The following is a 20,464-nucleotide window of genomic DNA, read 5'->3' on the forward strand; positions in this document are numbered from 1 at the left end:
GTACCTCACATGTGCTCAAGAACAAGTCTGCTCATTTTCTTCCGCTTCCTTTTTGAAATCTGCTGCCCTCGAATTACTAAGGGAGGCATCATGCCACCACCACCCTTGCCAGTGGCCTTCTTGTGCCCGAAGCACTTCAATGACCTCAATCAAAACAGTGCCTTCAGCATAGGCTGCAGTTCTCTCTCCCTCTTCCCCCACCCCTCCTTAAGATCCTAGAGCCGAAATGGAGAACAGACACTATTTTCCCTCTCACACTTCTATACCAGGACTTCATTCTCCTGAGACAACCTCCCTCCCGTTTTATTGCCAAGCAATGCATCATAAAAGAGATGCGTAGAGCGTATGTAATGAGGACAAAAATCCACTAGTCAGTTAGATTCAGTCAGGCTGTCCAATATATGGAAGCTAATACAGGAAGGTCAACTTGAGATTAGAAGGCTGAGAAGGGGCCCTCCTTGTAAGGAGAGAGGGCATTTGGGGAATGAAGTGACTAGAATGCAGAGCAGAAGCAACCAGAGCAGAACAAGATCACCTGTGGATCACCTGTGAAGGCCTGGAGGATGGGAGAACCTGGTGGTTTTGATGGTATGGAAGTGGCCAGAGTAGCTAGAATAAAAGGAGTGAGAGAGAGAGGGAGCAAGGGAGAGACAGAGGCTGTAGATGCAGACAAACTATTCCAGATTATAAATTATAGGGAGATGTCTGGATTTTATGTGTAAGCTTGTAGGATAGCATTGAAGTTTTATATGATGAGGATTGTTAACATTTCCCTATTTGGTTTGTATGGTTAGTAATAAAAAAGATATAAGAAACAACCCCTCTCCTACTCCCCCAAAAAGAGAAACAATAGAACCATGGTGATGATTTTCATCCCAAAATGTCTGTATATCCATTTTCACAATGTAAAACCATTATTTTAAATTTTATTACAAATGCGAGTATGCATGAGTTTATGAATATCAGAGTTTATTAGGGAATAAGGCTTAACAGAGAGTTTATTGCATGAACACAATGCACTATTAGGAAACATCTCAATACCTTTTGAGATAGTGCATATATATTTTTAATCTTCCTGCAATACTATGAGAAGAAATTGCCAGAAAATGTCCATGAAACATTTTGAGTTTCTTTGAAGAAAGTAACTCTATAAACACAAAGATTGTAACTGGTAGGTCTTGACAGCTTCCAAAATCGTCTTTCAAAAGTTAATGTGGTAATTATTTACTTACTAAAATGGGCTTAGAATCAGCCAACTTCTGAAAAAAAATATTCGCTTTCATATATTTCTACAAACAATAATAAGATATTTTTAATTTAAATAGTCATGCCCATCCCAGAGTAGAGAAATTTTAAATCTGGCTGTATTTTGTTTTGAAAAAATATTATATTAACTTATATAAAATGATTCATACTACATGTAAAAACATTTATTCTATTTGTGCTTTTATGTGTCTGCCTGTAGCATCACAACCACCCGTCTGTCTTCAGTTTCCCAGAGCATGCTATAATAATAGATGTTTTAGGTTCAATTTTTATTTTGTGTAAGCCTCTTCCGATAATATAATTTCCACAAATATAGTAGACCCTGGGTACAGAATTTCATAGTTTTGTTCATACTTTTTTATTTATTTATTTATTTATTTATTTTTAAATCAATCTTTATTGTTCATATTATTACAAAGGTTCCTCATTTCTTCCCCCCTCCACCAGGTTCCCACCCCACCCTCTGCCCCCTCCCCATCCCCCATTGTCCTCATCCATAGGTGCACAGTTTATGTTCAGTCTCTTGTTCATACTTTTTTAAAGTATTTATTCAGACTGTTACACATATCCCAATCTCTTTTGGCTTTATGCAATCAAATCCAATACTTTTTTCTTCTCTGAGTACCTCCCTCCCCTTCCATCAGTTTTTATAGTTATTCACAAAGGACTAGTCTAACGTCGGATGCTATTGTCTGTGTTTCTTCCCGGAACTATTGTTAATTAATCTCTTTGGGTTTGTACATACACTGGGGAAGGGGAGGGAGAGAGTGAGGAGTTGCCTGGGGAGCTAATCTCATCTCTGAAGAAGAGTGGACAGATGTTCCACAAGAAAACCTTTTGAAAAGGAAATGAAGCAGCCACTTCCCCAGGGCTTCCTCGGAGGTCAGGCTCCCTGATTGCTTCAGATCCCATGGCCTTTGTCTTTCCAAGGCCACTTACAGCATGGGTGGCGGTTGTTTGTTCATGTTTTGGCACACTGTCCTGTACTCTTCAGAAAAGATACTTGTTCAGTTATATGCCTTCTCCCAAACCGCCAAAGAACAGAATGTACTCCAAATAAAAAGTGAAATGAAGAGACAATATAATTTATAAAAATAATTAACAGCAACACCCCATGGGATGTGTGTTTAAAAAAATCCACCTAATCTTCTTGTTGAATGTGCTATTTTTAGGAGTCATTATATAGAGTGTGGCTTTGAGGGCTGGAAAATAGTTCTTACTTTTTCATGTATTTACCTTTAAGATTTACTCCCTAATTTATATAACAGGTCATACTACTTAGGAAGACTAAAAACATGAGCCTAAAATAATTTCTGTGTTTTTGAATAATCTAAAATTGTATGGAATGTTAAAACAAAGAGGGGAAATATAATTCAACAATGCTTCAACTGAACCTAGCAACTGGTTTTTCTATAGTGTGTTAAAGTATAGTTTTGCAAAACATAAACACTTATGACTTTCACACAAAAATAAAATAACCATATGTCAAATATTTTATTCACCTAATTAATATGAAAAACAGTAAGTTGGTAAGACTGGTTCAAAGGAGAATTTGAGGAATAAAGATTTATAGAAGCAGTGAATCAAAGGAATTGTGAAATTAATTGGCTAGTAGATACAATGCTGACTAACATTTTACTCGCCAGTAACCTTTGGAATTACCTTTAATACTGGACAGAAGTCTACAATTCAATATATTACTTCAAGATGTTTGGGAACAATAAAAAAGTATCTAAGTCAGCCCTGGTCAGGAGCTCCATTGGCTAGTGCATCCTCCTGATACAATATGGTTGCAGGTTTGATCCCTGGTCAGGTTTAATTCACATACAAAAATCAGCTATGGATGCCTAAATAAGTGGAACAACAAATCGATGTCTCTCTCTCTCTCTCTTCTCTCTCTCTCTCTCTCTCTCTCTCTCTCCTCTCTGTGTCCCTTCCTCCCTTTCTCTCCCTTCCCCCCTCCCTTCTTCTCTCTCTAAAATCAATAAATCAAATAAATTTTAATAAATTTTCTCCTAGATAATTTAATAATCAAAGTAATCTTCAAAAAATATTATCTACCATTGTTATCCAATCTATGGCTCCACTTTATAGTCAAGATACTTTCAATTTAATTATTGTTTATAATCATTTATATTTTTTGTAGTTCTGAAAGACTGCTCTATTTAATTATTTAAGTTCAGTGCATTCCTTCTTTATCCAGATTTCTAAGTTGCTGGGAGAGTTCCATAGATAACTTGGGGAATAGGACATGGGCCAAATGGCATGAGATTTAGGAGCTTCTTTTGAAAGGAAATAAGGGCTAGGGCTAGGGCTGGCAGTCACTGTCACAGTCTTTGATTATAGTGTCAGTGATCAAGGTTTTTCTAGAATGTGTGCTTTCACAAAAGTTGATTACCTTCTTATATTTCCCAGAGAAGAGTCTTTGTTTTCTTTTGTTTTTATCAGAAAAAGGAGTCTTACCACTTAATGCTTATATAAATTTCACAATAGCAGATAGAAAAAATAATAATCATTTGTAATCTTTACAAATCACCCAATGAAATATTTAAATATTCAAATTTCTGTTGTTTCAACCCCAAAATATTCTAAATAAGCAGTAAGAGACAGAGCCTGGGGATCTGCATTTACAATGAGTAGCTCTGGTGATGCCCACACATATTGTTCTTAATGCTCTGTAATTAGTTATACAGAAAAGACAGATAAACAGAACTTCAATATCAGGCATTTTTACCTCTTATATATCAAGTTGTGATATCTTTATGGGCAATAGTCTTCCTATTTGGTTCTGAATCCTAATTTTTGCTATAAATCACTGAGGGATTTCTATTTAATAACAATTCAATTGAGTCAATAAACATTTTTTAGTAAATGTTTATTGTCTCTTTTCCCCACTGGTATCTTGTAAACATTTATTCATTCTTTTTTTCTTTTGAACTTGGTATTATGCAAAGTACCAGGCAAAGAACTCTAGAGATAAAGATGGATATGTCACTCATCTTGTTAGAAACTTACAACCAAATAGAGGACATTCACCTTCACTAGTGATCTAAAAAGAAAAAAGAAAAATGGCCATTTATGCTGAGCTAGATCCATGGGGTGAATTTAGGGGAGCACATAGGAGAGAGATTAGCTCTGATGGAGGATATCATGGAGAACTCAATTCACAAGTTGCAGTCATTCAATGAGTGTTTATAAAGCACTGGCCAGATGTGTACATTGTTCTAGTATCTAAGGATTGAGTGATGAGGAGGAAGACCTTAGGTTAGTCATCAGGTGACTTCGACTTTATAGGATCCTCTCAAATCCCTTCTCTTCTAGTGGATATATGAGTTGGTCTTAGAAAATGATAATCAAGGAAATTGGTGAAAAAACTGAAGCAGTTCTTATCACTCAGTTTGCTTGCTTTTGCTTATTTTAACACAGCACGATGTAACAAGACACCTTCCAGAGTGTAGGAGTGTATATATGTTGGTTGACATTCCTATAGCCAGGAGGCTGGTTCTCCCAATACCAATGATGAGGCACCAATGGTAGATGTATACCGCTTTCAGGCTAATCCGTTACTGTTTGCTTCTTGTCTCCCTGTTTTCGCACCTTTGAGTGTGATAGAGTGTAAATATAACTTTAGCATCTTCATTGCAAACACTTGATTTCATATTTCTTTACTAGCTCAATTGAAATCAGATAAGTATCTTAAAGGTTATGAAATATGTACAAAATCCTTAATAGCTTCCTTTTTAAAAATGTACAGAAATAAATTCTAGGCATATTTCAGAGACCAGCTCCTGCATTGAGATCTGCACCCTGGTGGTCAGTGCACATCATAGCAACCAGTCGTTCTACCGGTCATTCCACTCTTTGGTCTATTTGCATATTAGGTTTTTATTATATAGGATATATTGATTTCAGAGAGTAAGGGAAAGGGAAAGAGATATCCATGAGCAGAGAGAATCCTTGATCACCTGCCTATTGCATATCCCCTACTGGGGATCTAGCTGCAACCTGGACATGTGCCCTGACCGGGAATTGAACTATGATCTCCTGGTTCATAGTTCAACACTCAACCACTGAGCCATGCCACCTGGGCCAACCTTATTCTTCATGTCCTATTTTTCTCTTTTGACAATGAAGAACTAAAACTAGATGCAGAGCAGCAATCTATCTCCAATGATTCTCTCTTAATTAATGTGGTGATCTCTGTAGAAAAAAGGAACAATTGCAAGAGTCCTTTAATAATTATCTAGCCAAGGACTTCAGATAATTACAGCAGGAAGATTTTTTAAAAAACAAAACACTCTGCAGAATTTGACCTCTCCTTTTGAGTTGGGCAAATTAATTTAAACCTCTTCTTTCGTGTTGATGTGTATGCTTCACAAAGTCAGCCTAATGCAAGACAGATCTGTAGAAATGAAAACATTACTTAGTCACAGTTGGAAGATTTCAATATACTAGCCCAGGCTTTTAGAAATCCCATAATGAGAATAAGAGGACTGAATGGGGGGTGGGGGGAGATCAAGAAATTTGTGGGTAGAAATATAGAAATATAAAGTGGAAAAATAAAACCTATTTAAAATAAGAAGTATTAATTCTTGGCAAAGAAAAAAAAAAGTATCAGGCAAGGATATCTTCCATTTGTAAAAATGATCATTAATTAGTGGTCTTGCCATGGGAAATACTGGAGAAAACACTGAGCCATCATATTTATGAATATTAAAACTGCCTATTAGCAAAACTTCCCATTTGCTTAATTTCATAATTGATAGTACAAATAATATTCAGGGTTTTTTCCATTGAAATAAAAAAAATAAGCTTAAGCCTTCAGGTAAGTTTCTAGACTTTATAAATTTAGTCAGAAACTGTATAAAACTGCACAAAAACCTTTATTTTTGTTAAAAGCCTGCTTGCCCTCATGATCTTTCTAAATTTTAAAAAATCTTCCATCAGCTCTCTCTCTTACTTGAAAAATGGCAGTGTTTTCTGAAAAAAACTATAAACTCTATTTCCTTGGAGTCCCTCAAGATAGAGTATATAAGCCATCCTTAGTCCTTAGAGATTGAGCTCTAAATTGTCTTTTTTGATACAAGCAAGGACACTGTTTTGTATTAAAGGCCACAGTGTTAACTATAGCCAGAGGTAACACTCTATTTTCTAAACATTCTATATTTTTTTAATTGATTGACATATAAATAAGATCATAAATAGACAAATGCATAGATGCTATATTTTCAACAACCTGTCCTTTTTTTCTGAGTTATTTCCCTATTTTGGCAGCCTTTTCTCTCGGTGGCTTGTGCCCCATGGAAATGTGTGTTCACACTTACCACAACAGTTGTCTTACCTCCAGAAATAGCTATGACCTTTAAGAGAGGACTAGGGGAGAGAGCAGAGCTTAACACCCAGGGCTGAATAGCTAATAGTAAAACTGGGACATCAGTGAGAGAGAGATTTGGGGTGAATGAATATGCATGTTTCTCTGAAATCGTTTATGGAAGTGATTTCTGTTCTGAATATGATCAAAACTAGCCCGTGTCAAACTCATTTATTCATTTATTAGCTCAGTCAGTACATGTTGTGCGAGGACATGAAGAAAATGACACTAAAAGTCTAAGCTTTTGCATTTAGGTGCTCCCCGAATACTTTTTTTTTCAACATCTGTGGGTAACTGGTGGGAATATGTGTTTTGAAGGTATGCAGAGAAACATAGGTAATTTAAGAAATTATAAGGATCAGTATATTGAAAATAGCTTCAAGTTTCATAACTAGTGATACTCCATTATAGCGTGCTGCCCTTTTCTTGAATTAACATGTTTATATTTTTCTTTTGATGGAAACATTTATTTAGTTGATCATTGTGGTTTTCACACCTGCTCCAAAGATTCTGAATTTCTTTGACATGCCTACGTCTACTACCCTCAAGAAGCAAGGGAAGGATGGGCAGGAACCACTTTTATCTGATTACACAGATACTTCTTTTTCATTTCTTAAGAAGCCATAGCTATTTTGTACTTTACAATCATGTAATGTTAATGATGATACATATGTTTAAAATGATTGGATCATCAAATCTGGGCAAGATTTACTTTGCTGTAATAACAGTCATAGAGAAACTCCAACCTGTTATTTTCTGGACATGGCCCATGAGCATACCAACACGATTCTATCACCTGGCTTTGGACCAATCAGTGGTTTTCAGATATTCCATATGCCCAGGAAAATTCAACAGTGAAACATCATTCTCCAGGTTAAATTTGCTGAGTCTGCTAGGAAAATAAATTGTGGGCACTAGTTCTGCTCTAATGGACTTTCTAATAAAACCATCTCTTGCTGACTACATCTCGGTTTCTAAAGAGATGGGATGCATGGGTACCCCCACACCAAATTATGGTTTGAGATGTGAAAAATAGGATAGGAAAGCCACAGCCCTGAAAACAGAATGCCAGCAGTGGACACTTTAGGGCTAGAAAAGACTGAATAGTTCCCAGACTTAAAATTCTAAGTATGTGGAAATGAGAAAAAAGTTGACATAAAATTGACATGGATAAAGGAGACTGTGCATAATGCACTTTAAATGAGAAAAAAAATAAAAATTTGGTGTTTGATATTAAAAACAATCTATATAAAAGCCTAGGCGACCGAACACTGAACAACCGGTCACTATGAGACGCACTGACCACTAAGGGACAGATACTCAATGCACAGGATCAAGCTCCTTCTCTCTGGATCAGGCCTGTGGGGAATCAGGCCAAAACCAGCTATCCAACATCTCCAAGAGGTCCTGAATTATGAAAGGGCACAGGGAAGGCTGAGGAATCCCACCAGTGCATGAATCTGTACACCAGGCCTCTAGTTTTATATAAATCAATTTAATTATTTTGACTAAATATGTTTATTTTGCACCCTCCTTTTCTATTCGAATTTTTACTGTTTTTTTAATCTTTATTTTACGTTCCTCTGACTTAGGAATTTGACTGAATAGAAGGCAGTTTTCTACATAAGTATGCTTTGGGTTTAGCTTTTAATGTAACACAGGTAGGCCACCTAAAAGTGCTTGTTTATGAACTAGCTATGAGGCCTGGAGAGTCACCCTAGAAGAAAAACTGATGGTAGAGCTCTCTGAGGCAGAGATGGTGGTGTTGGTTTTCTTTAAATCTTTATCTATTGAACATATTACATTGTTGCAGTAAAACAGTTCACAATGAACTCACTCCCATGTGAAAGAACCAAAACTTAGTCTAAATCCTTTGTCTGGAAAAAAAAAATGGATGGTACCCACATTTCACTTGGCACTCATTGCTTCTCAGTAATGGTTTTATTTCTTTTCCATTGATATTTTATCTTATTTCTCAGAGCGTCCATTATAAAACCTTTTCACTTCCCTTAAGACCACAACTGTACTGGAGCAATTAAAAACTTATCTTTAGCATACACTGATATTATTTTGAACCCAGTTTGACTATTTATTAATCATCTGAATGGTCCCAACAACAGCTTCCTCTACTCACAACTTCTCAAAATGTTGTCACCCTCACACCCTTCAATAGTCTTGCTTTTATTCATTTATTCCCTGAAATCTGATACCTTCTTTCTTTTTCTGGACTATTCAAAAAACATAAACATTTATTAAACACATAGGTATCCCCCCTACACAAAATTCTTAGCACTGAAACCAAACTGTGTGACTCCCTTCTTCATGTTGTTTTTTCAGTGTTTGAAACTGCTGGTAGTATACCAATTGCTAGCAAACACATTTTTCTTCTGAAAGATTGTGGGTTCCTAATTCTTTTTTCTTTTTTCTTTTTTTAATCTTCCATTGCTTACTTTGCCTTTGCTTTTCCCTTTTATGAAAGGGTTGTTTTTGTGATATCACATTGTTTTCCTTTATTTACCTCATTTTCTCTTAGTTTTTTCAAACTCTGATGACTTCCTCAAATATCTCTAATGCAGTAAATATTCAAAACATACCTATAATTCTGAATTTTCAATTCTCATCTCATATTTTCAACATATATTTATGGGTGTACCCCAGACAACATAAAAGTGACTTTGCCTCTAAAATCTATTTATTCTTATTTTTCCCTGTTGCTAATATTAATAGCCCCCATCTTCCTAATCAGTCAAACTAAGAGCCCAATTGTTTTTACCCTTTGTCCTGTATTATCTACCCATGTTCAAGCAGTGATGAGAGATCAGGGCTCTCACATTTCTGCACATTTACAAGCAAGGCACTTAACTATCTTTTGTTTGAAACTGTATTTTAAGGATTTTTGTATACTGAACAGCCTTGCAAGACAGAAATAGTTTCTTTCTTTATGCACAAATTTCATGCATTGGGCATCTAGTAAGTAATAAAGTAATTTGTCTCTACCCCAGGACTCTTGTGTCTTTGTCCTGCATCCACAAAACGGGCATGCTAACTTTCTCATTTGCAAGAAGTAGAAAATCTATGACTTATCACAGTTCTTAAGCAATAGTGGCTATTCTGACCATTCATCTTCTACTACAATATCTTACAACATCAATCCCTTTACTCCACTCAAACTCCCTTCCTCTAGTCACCTCGTCACTCCTGTCTGGGATTGATTGCCTACACAACCCATTCATCTCTGCTTTCTTTCCTTCTAAACTGTCTGCACATCATTGCCAAACATTCTTCCTACAACAAAATGTGTACCATATAACTTTTTCATGTGATTACACAGAGCAATTCTTAAATGTTAAAACTTCACTTTGAAGGGCACTTCTCTATTCTCCAGCCAGATAAATTCACATTTGGCCACTTTGATTGTGTCTATAATGTGTCCTCTCTCTGAAGTTCCGAGTTGTCATGAAAACATTCAGACTCAGTTCTAACGATATTTTCTCAAACCAGAAGTTATTGCACCCCGTTCTGAACATTTTACTTTTCCTTCCTTATGCCCTATGTCACATTTACTCCTTGTGTTATACAAGCCCTTATGTATCTCTTATTTAATATGTACCTGTATTTGATGTTACTTAAGGTGAAGGGACCGTGCCTTGTACAACACTGTATACTCTACAATTCCTGGTTTAATAGATGATCTATATTTATAAAAGCCTAAGCAACTGTCACAGCTGAAACAACTGAACAGATTACCGAACAGGCTACTTAGTGCGACCATGCCAGCAGAGGGGTTAATGAGGGATGATCAAACGACTGAACAAAGGGCTGTGCGGGGTACCAAGCCAGCAGTGGGGTTAGTGAGGGATGGCCAAACAACTGAACAGCGGCTGTGTGGGGCAACCAGGCCGGCAGGGAGGAAGTTGGGGGCCAACAGGCTGGTGGTGGGGGGAGGGGGTGGAAGGGAGGAGTTAAGGGTGACCAGACCAGCAAGGAGGGGCAGTTGGGGGTGACTATGCTGGCAGGGGGCCAGTTGGGGATGACAAGGCCAGCAGGGGGGGGGGGGGGAGGGGGGCAGTTAGGGCAATCAGGCAGGCAGGCAGGTGAGTAATTAGGAGCCAGTAGTCCTGGATTGTGAGAGGGATGTTAGACTGCCAGTTTAGGCCCAATCCCACAGGCAGTCGGACATCCCCCGAGGGGTCCCAGATTGGAGAGGGTGCAGGCTAGGCTGAGGGACACACTGCTCTCATACACAAATTTTCTGCACCAGGCCACTAGTTAATATATAATATTAGAAAAATAATCATTATTAGGTTAATTCTTAGTAAAAATCAATCTTATATTGTCACCTCCCAAAAATCTTATAGCCCCTTAAACATAAATGTATTACACATTTTTGGTAGCAAGCCAAGTTGATACCAGTTATTGTGATATATTGCCATATATACTAATGTGACACTGTTTATATTTATTTCTAAGATCTTAGTTCTCTATATTTTCCTCAATGTTGTGTTTCCTATGCAAAGACTATAACTGATTGATATAGCAGCCTAGAGTTTCATGAGCTCAGCACTGACCTATTGTTCAGGTTGACCCAAGAGTATACAAAAGAGAAGTCATGGATTTTAATATATATCTTGTTTTGCTTCAATTGTAAGAATTTAGTTACTTCAAGAATAGAATGTGCTACTTTACCAGCATTCTAAATACCAAGGAAAGTGTACATTCAGCCTCAAGTACTCTGCTGTGGTCTAAATATAACACCACTTCTGCTTATAAGTCTTCAATTTAAAACAGACACTGTATTTGTAGCATTTTCACTGATAGCTCTGCAGCATTTGCTTCTTATCTATGTCCCTAGGATGTACTCAGGATTCAGCAAGGTCCATCTATCACTGAGTACTCAAAGCTTTCAACTGGCTTTCTAGACAGCCGAGAGAAAGGGAACAAAGAGGAGGACCTAAGTACCAGGTTGAAAAAAGCAAATTATTAAGGTTCATTGGAGAGTCAAATGTAGCTAGTCAATGACATAAGGTAAATGCTTCTATTCTTAAAAAATGCCTTTGGTTCCAGTCTTTTCAATAAAAGCTTTATAAAAATAAAATTAACAATAAGATGAAAATATAACTATATAAAATATAAAAATATACATGATATACATGCTATACATTTTGGGGGGATACTTAAATAGCTAAAGTAAAATGCTAAGACAACTTAGCACCTAGTGCATGCTCAGTACATATGTGGTTTTATTATAGCTGTATGCTGGTCATTATATGCTATTTCATGTATATAATCTCATTTAGTATAAGGAAGGTTTATTATTACTCTTTTCTAATTCAGATATCTAAATTGCTCAAAATATCACAGAAACTATCTTCAATTAGGTCCGTGGACGAATCCCATGCTCTTAAAAGCGTATTTTCTCCTGGACTTTCAAACAACAAATAGTCTTTAAAACTGGATAGGGACTATGATCAAAATATTTAGAGTGATTGTGTAACCACAGTTTTACTTCCTAACCAGTGATAGAATCAGGACTGATCCTCAATTCATAGTTTTCCAGCACACACATGCATGAATCCCAACTTCTTGTGCAACCACAGACAGTTGCTGATCTTACATACAGAATAGCCTGAGGGTTCTTTGTTTTTGTCCCTCTGATACAGAGATCAGGAGTTCCCACTCAAAACTAAAGGGAGATATAAATGAATTAAAGAAGAAAGAATGGTTGAAAAAAAATTAAATTGACCGCTCCATTTTGATTTACTGAAAGTTTAATAATGTAATCCAGGAATAATGTACGATTTAAAAGTACAATAATTAAATGAACATGAACACTCAGTGCTTAATTAAATAAAGAAGCAAAATTTAGACAAAGCAAAAGGGCATTCAGTTGTTGTGATGAGGATATAATCTTTTATCCCCCTTCTGTGGAATAAGACAAGGTAAATGCACAAACATCATGACTATAACATCTGCCCCATGGACTTAATGATCTATTATGTTTTATTGTGGCAATCTAAATGAACTTGGTGCAGGGGCTTGGCAGAGAGGAGCATTTCCAGCATGAAGATAAGGTCTGTGACACAGGCAAAAACTATATTGGTTCAACCAAAGGAGTGAAGAAACCCAAGCAATTTCATTTTAAACCATCCTAAAAATTATAGTTCCCATGCCACATACTTAGGGGGGGAGGGGATGAACAATTTACTTCTGACAATTTCATCATCTTTATTCTGATTAAACATACTTTAATGAAAAGGTCTAAATCAGAAAAATGCTATGCATTGAATTCATAATAAGCTATTTTTCCCTGAAACAAAAAAGTTAATCAGTTTAACATTTACAGATTTAATAGCATTGTGATAAAAATATATTCTCTCTGATTTTTGCCCTTATAAATATATCACTCATGTATGTGTGTGCATACATATATATATACATATATGTATGTACATATATGTACATATCTTTTAACCTCTTATTTTTTTCTGATACAAATGACAAATCGCTACAGGATAGAGATAGCTAGATATTTAATCATAAAATATTTTACATTGTGTTTTGAGGTTAATTTTTTAAAACTTAATTTTACCTTGTGTAGCTCAACTTACTGTTTTTTGTAAGATTTTTTTTTCAGAAGCTTGACCAATAATAATTGCATAATAGCTAACAGTGCTGGCTCTTTGCCAAGCTGGTTACCTCTGTTCATTCATTGATAAAATAGAGACAATAGAGGTAACTTCTTCAGATAGAGATTTTTAAAAATAAACCTTTATTGTTGAAAGTATTACATATGTCCTCTCCCACCCCACCCCTGACCCTCAAGACTTCAGCACCCTCTTGTCTGTGTCTATGGGTTATGCATATATACATATGAGTTCATTGGTTGATCTCTTTTCCCTCTCTATCCTCCCCTGCCTTTCCTCTGAGGTTTGACAGTTTGTTAGATGTTTCTATGTCTCTGGGACTATTTTTGTTCATCAGTTTATGTTGTTCATTAGATTCCACATATGAGAGAGATCATGTGATATTTATCTTTCTCTGACTGGCTTATTTCACTTAGCATAATGCTCTCTAGGTCCATCCATGTTATTGCAAACCATAAGAGGTTGTTTGGTTTTTTTTGTGATTTTTTTTTTTTTTTTTTTTTTTTTATCAGTAATGCTTGTGAAACTCTTGGGATAGTACCCAGTACAGAGTAAGCACTAAATAAGCCTTAGCTATTATTGTTATTTCATGTCAGAATAAGATGAAAAAGTAAAAATTTTAATAATATTTCATTGAATGACTTTCCAAGGAAACACCCAGCCCAATATCTTTCTTGATAATTTTGTAAATAGATTCACTTTTATCTCAAATCTGTTGAGACATTTTTAGAGATTTTCCCCAGGAATTCTTTCTAAGTAATCCAAAGAAAGTAATAACCATGACTTTGTGACAAAGCTTAAAGATGAGCAAATGTATAGAGTAGAATAATTGCAACAATCATTCAAATTGACTACTGTGGTCTGTGGGACATCACTCCTTTCTCGCCTCCTGTCTGTCATGGATGCTAAGCAAAGATATTCCAACTGGAAGGACTGAGATCCAAATCTTGAAAGCCCTTCACACTTGACTGGCATCTCTTCCCAGTACTAAGAAGACTCTTGCAACCTCAAGTTATCTCATGCCTCTTACTGTACAGGGCCCCTGCTCTGGCTTTCTTATGGCCTTTCCTAGTCTTTATTCTGAGATGAGAAAGACATCTTTATCTTGCTCTTTAAGATTTTTTCACTTGGGTTTTATAGCCACTGTTCTTGAACCTGTTATCTTCATTCTCTGCTTCACAGCCCTATGAGTCTTTTCGCCCTTTGAGTACTTGGTTTTGCCTGAAGTATTTTCCTCCAGATAGATATTAAGACCAATTTCCCAACTATTTTTGAAAGCAAGTGCCTGGACCTTGATTCACTAAGATCTTGACAGCAGAGTTCTTCCTTCCAGGAGCCTTTTAGCATCCCCTGCATTCCCCACTGATTCTGGTTTTAAGACTTGCCTCCATATATCAATGTATTTGCAAAGATGAAATGGCTGTCTGCTTCTGAACTCTACAAGAGATCTTTCTCAGGTTGATCCCCTTTTACTTTGATGTCTTAGTCAATCACTACCCAAAGGGCTGATATACAAGAAGACAATAGGATGGGGGGACTGAGGTGGGATGGAAGAGGTCAATTGGTACATGAATTTGTGCATGGGTGGGGTCTGGCCAACCTGGCCAGGGGGAGGGGACATGGGCGGTTGGCTGGCTTGTCTGCTGGTTGAACTCCTAGTCAAGGGGATAATTTGCATATTAGTCTTTTATTATGTAGAATATATACTGATTGGCCAGATTATTATACAGTCAGAGATCATAATAATCTGGCCACTCACTTTCAACAATAAAGATTTAAAAAAAAAATCCTCTCTATACAAACTTAAAATCACAAGCATATATAATAGCAAACATATATGGTATTTTTATTGATGGAGGAGGGGCATTAATCTTTAGACGTGAAACAAAAAATAGTTTATTTCCAGAATTCCCACTGTGCATTAGCATTTGCAAGTAGGTCTGTATCCAAGTGAGGGGGGAGTAGTTGGCAATGTTCCTGTGCTGTGAACTCTCATTAGGTGAGTCATCTCATTGCATGGCACTGTCACAAACATTGCAGCACTGAGCTGCTGGTTTTGAAGATTTAAGATAGAATACCACCTCTTTCCTTTATATTGAAAGTGTCTTTTAAAAAATGATTTCATGCTAACTCCTGACTTATAGACCAATTATTTTGTAATGCCTGGTTGAATGTATTTAAAACTGCGTTCATAAATAATACTGATAAATAGCATACAAAAATAACTGCCAAATAGAATAAATGTATTAGCTTTGCTCTCTTCTCCATTCTCAAACTTTCCAAAAACAGTCAAACTACTTTTCATTTTATCTTTCTCTCTGCCCTTTCTTCTCTCTCTTTCCCTCTCTCTTTCTTTTACTTTTTGTTGTTGTTAATCCTCACGCCAGGAAATTTTTTTCCATTGATTTTTTTGAGAGAGAGAGGAGGGGAGAAGGGGGAAAGAGTTAGAGAGAAACATTGATGTGAGAGAGACACTTTCATGGGTTGCCTCCTGCACACACCCTAACTGGAGCTGTGGGTCAAACCTGGTACCCAGGTACTACAACCCAAGTACATGCCCTTGACCAGGAATCAGACCCAAGGTACTTTGGTACATGGGCCAATGCTCTAACCATTGAACAGCAGTTATCTCTCATTCTCTTTCTCTCTCTCTCTCTCTTCCAATCCCCCTCAATTGTTAAGATCAAAGAAATAAAGACAAAAAAGTAACTAAAATGCTAATAGATTATCCTAAATAGAGTATGCATAGCTATGTAAGACTGGTTCCTCTAAAAGCATTTAATTAAAATAGATCTGCATTTTTACTCTGAGAATGTTTCGTTGTATGTATGAACTGTGTATAGTCACTATATGTTTTTTTTAAAATATTTATTTTTTATTTTATTTTATTTTATTTTTTAATATATTTTATTGATTTTACACAGAGAGGAATTGAAAGGGATAGAGAGTTAGAAAGGTCGATGAGAGAGAAACATCAACCAGCTGCCTCTTGCACACCCCCAACCGGGGATATGCCCGCAACCAAGGTACATGCTCTTGACCAGAATTGAACCCAGGACCTTTCAGCCCGTAGGCCGACGCTCTATTTGCTGAGCCAAACCGGTTTTGGATAGTCACTATATGTTGTATGGTGTTCAATTTGACTCTTCTCAAGTGATTCAGATCATTGATGATGTAGTCATTTGTAAACTTTCTGAGACACAATCTGAACAAACATATTATATAGCTAATGAGGGGAGGAGGTCAATTTACCAATCAGAAAGCCCTAGTGGGTGACCCGGAACTGTATCTTTATTCAGCCTTGTTGTTGGTTTTGCTTGTGGCTTATGCAATTTATGATGGAAATCATATGCTATAGTTAACATTTCATTTTAATTAGGAGATTCAAGGCAGTCTCAGAAGGTAGCCCCAGTAATAATCAGTAGTGTAGTGTAGTGTAGTGTAGTGTAGTGTAGTGTAGTGGTTTGTGTGTGTGTGTGTGTGTGTGTGTGTGTGTGTGTGTGTTTTCCTTCATGAGCATATCTTATACAAGGGAGTAGTAAATATTGGAAGAAAATCATGAATAGGACTTCTAAAACACAACAGGTCACTACATTATCAAAACTTGAAATATTTTATCTTGTTGAAAGTTAACAGAATCTTAAATATTGCTACATTTAAATAGCAGTGCAAAGATATTAAAATACCATAATTATAGACTTGTCTCTATGACTGTACCACTACTATCACTCTTTAACTCCTACTGATGCCTTGCCCTTCTACTTTTACATCTATCTCACTATACAAGTAGATGTTGCAATTATTTGCCTCTTGTCTACATAATTGCCTCCAAAGAAACAGATTAGTCCAATGTCCTTCAATGGACTCCACCCCCCACATTAATGCTGCTTCTGCCATATTTGATGCATTCCTAAAAGTATAGAGCAGTGAGTGGACCAAGTCCTTTCATCACTTTAATTCTGCCATAGATCTAAGCATAACTGTATTTCACTCAATAATAAAAATTAAATTGTAATTAAGCCATACATAACTGGGAAAAGAGATGGGGGTTAATGCAATGCCTCTTTAGCATGATTATTATTCTTGGGTGTTGGCTATATCAGAATGTGCCAATTTTCATTGTTTCTCATGTCATAGCATTTAATTACTAGAATGCATTGGAAAACTCCTTAAATCTTTTACACAGTAAATGTTATTGTTACATTAGCATTTTTATCTATAACAATATTAAGACTCAAAGTATGGTGGCATTTCTAAACTACCTATATTGTTTTGGTTTGAACGATTAAGTACTTGTTCTTGGTTTTTGAAAATTTTTATTTATTTTCTTTATAAAATTACTTAGCTCTTTTAAGAAAATTTGAAATTAATCTGATTTTGAATCAGATGTTTTTTACCCTACAATCCCCAAAATTTGAATATATCTTAAGCTTACTTTTAAATAAGATTCTCAAACCCACCTACTTCATTTTTTTTAGTTTTTCAATAAAATAAAGGGCACTGCTCTTAGAGACAAACACCATTTACACCCATCATATAATCTCCACTTTAAAAGTGTTTTTGCACATGTTATAAAAGTCTGTATTATATTCACTTGAATAGGAGTTCTGGGCTTGATTTCATGTCAGAAATGCTGGATTCCTTAAGACGAGTGATCAGTGGAGCCTATTTTCCCTCCAGGTTAGAGTTCTTTGGGTAGTTTCTCAGTTTATTTTTAGTGTTACTATCTCCCTCCTCATCCCCATGTGTGAACTGTTGAGTTATTAGGGGCTGATTATCATTGTCCCACGGTGCAGCTAAATAATGGTTCCATGCAAAACATCTCGCAGGGAGAACGCAGTGGGGAAGAGTGCTTCTACTGCTGTGAATGTTTAAGGCATAGATGCCCTGTAGTGAGTGGAGCCCTGTCATTATCAATATCACCATGCAGTGTGTCCTAGAAACCCTGATCATTTGCCAGTAGTCTTTTTACAAAATTCAAAATGGGAGACTTCAAAAAATTTGTTTCTGATCTATTCATACTGACTGCAGTACATTGCTATATTCTCTACCAAATGATGCCACAGAGTTTACAAGCATATGGGTATTACCGGGTAGTGATTTCCAAGGAACATATCACACATTCACTGGACCCGAGAATTTATCTTTAACAAGGACCACAGGGTATTGCAGGTGTTGGATAAAAATGTGGGTTGAGAAGCAATTTTATCTCCATTGTGTTACATTAAATATATAATAAAATAGAAGTTATGCAATTGAACAAAAGTAATTTTGTTACACAAAGTATTCACCTTGCTTTTTTTGATTTTTAATAAAAACCATGACAGGGGAAGAAGACCTCTTCTCTGTCCAGCGAATGTAGGTGTTAGCTTTAATTTGACCTTTTCTCATGGTCAGGGACAGCCATTACCTTACCCTTCTTCCTGTCCTTCTCGAAGACATGAGGAGATAGTATTTACATCAGGAGTATTTTTAAACATTCCTTACACTGATTGAGAAACTACTTGATCTCTTCCAGTAAGTCCAGTTAGGCTCACATTGCTTCTCTGCTTTGTAATTTGCAATGAACATTACTCTTTTATAACTACTTTTGTTGGAATAAATGTAAAGCAAAAAAATGGTGTTTAATGAAGAACAATAATAAAACCATGACCATTTCAGGTTGAGTTTGGTAGTACCCTATTTCTAAGGAAGAGACCTGGAAAATTATCTACGTATTTGATTTTCCCCCCTGCAAATATATATAGTCTAAATTGTGCAATTTCAGAAAAATGTTATTTGCCATAATTTAAAAATAAATTACAAAATATGTATGCTTTTACATAGTGGTTATAACATAAAACTTACTTTTTTAAATATACTCTTTTCTTTCAATTGTTTTACCTCTGCATCTGAATTCTACACAGTTGTGACCATGATGTATATAATACTTGATATCCTGTCAAACATTTTATCATAAGTGCATTTTTATTTTGTTACATAATTCTCATGTCACATTAATATGTCTTCATAGTTATCTAATGAGTAGTTGAATAATTTTCTTAGCTCTGCTTCATCCATTGAACATTTAGATTAACAATGTTTTACTGTTGTCACTGATTCTGTGAAAAATATTGGGGGCTATTTCCTGGACAGTGAATTATTTAGGCAAAAAATTTGTTTATGGTTAGGATAAGTAACACATGTTGCCACAGATCAAGATGCCAGCAGTAATATTAAGTAATGCCATTTTTGTGACATCCCTGCCAGTATTGTATATAGGTTGTTTTCAAGATGTTTGTGACTTTAAAAACTAAAAAAATGGTACCTCATCATATTCTTGTTGCTTCCATTTAAATATCAGAGTGAAGAAGGAGCTCCACAGGAAGGAATTCTGGAAGATATGCCCGGGGAGCCTGACAATGAGACTTATGAAATGCCTTCTGAGGTAAAAGTTTATGTACACAAAACTTCAAAAGCATCAGTTAGGAGCTTCAGTTAGGTCTTTATAATAAGCACTCCCAAAATCTGTCACTCTGAGATTTCCCTTACATTTCCCTCCATGAGACCAACTTACTCTTTAGTGTAGATGAACAAGCTGGCCAAATCAAGGATATGTCTTATGAGGACAACTTGCAAGCTAAAAATGCTTTCACATTTGTGAAGGGTAGTTAAAAAATAAAAGTAGCAGCAGCAACAGGAACCATATGTGGCTCACACCCTAAAAATATCTACTAGCTGGCCCTTTACAGAAAAAGTTTGCCAACTTTTAGTGAATTATTTTATTAGAAACCTTACATTCTAAAATAAAAATTCAAAATGGAAAGCTAGAGAAATCAACTAAATGCCAAAAGAAAGCAATTATTGTTTGTCATACATTCCCAGTGGGGTGTTGGCATAGTACTGTAAAAGAGTTTACCAAAAAATAATATAGTAAAAAGATGATGAATGAATGATTTGCAACGACTGGTATAATTTAGTATAGCATTTTAAAAGGCATAACTTGAGTAATTTTAATTTAATTTGAAAATAAAAGTTTCTTTAATAGAAAGCACATCACAAGGGAAATTAAAATAAATACTTGTAGATGAATGAAATTGAAAAGAACACAGAAAATCTGAAAAGATGTGCAACAAGGTAAAGAGGCTGAATTATTGTTAAAAACCTGCCCACAAAGAAAATCCCAGGACCAGATGCCTTCACT

General features: G+C 36.0%; 1 protein-coding gene across 1 annotated transcript in view; it reads left to right on the top strand.

The window, feature by feature from the left end:
• Positions 1-20,464, top strand: part of SNCA (synuclein alpha) — a 102,727-nt gene that overhangs the window by 76,568 nt on the left and 5,695 nt on the right. The window contains exon 5 of the mRNA XM_084882343.1: positions 19,625-19,708. Within this exon, the coding sequence (XP_084738469.1) occupies positions 19,625-19,708 (84 nt within the window). The remainder of the gene's footprint in view (positions 1-19,624; positions 19,709-20,464) is intronic.

The sequence above is a fragment of the Pipistrellus hanaki genome, assembly GCF_964339955.1.
Source record: "Pipistrellus hanaki genome assembly, chromosome: 1".
In the NCBI taxonomy this organism is placed as follows: Eukaryota; Metazoa; Chordata; class Mammalia; order Chiroptera; family Vespertilionidae; genus Pipistrellus; species Pipistrellus hanaki.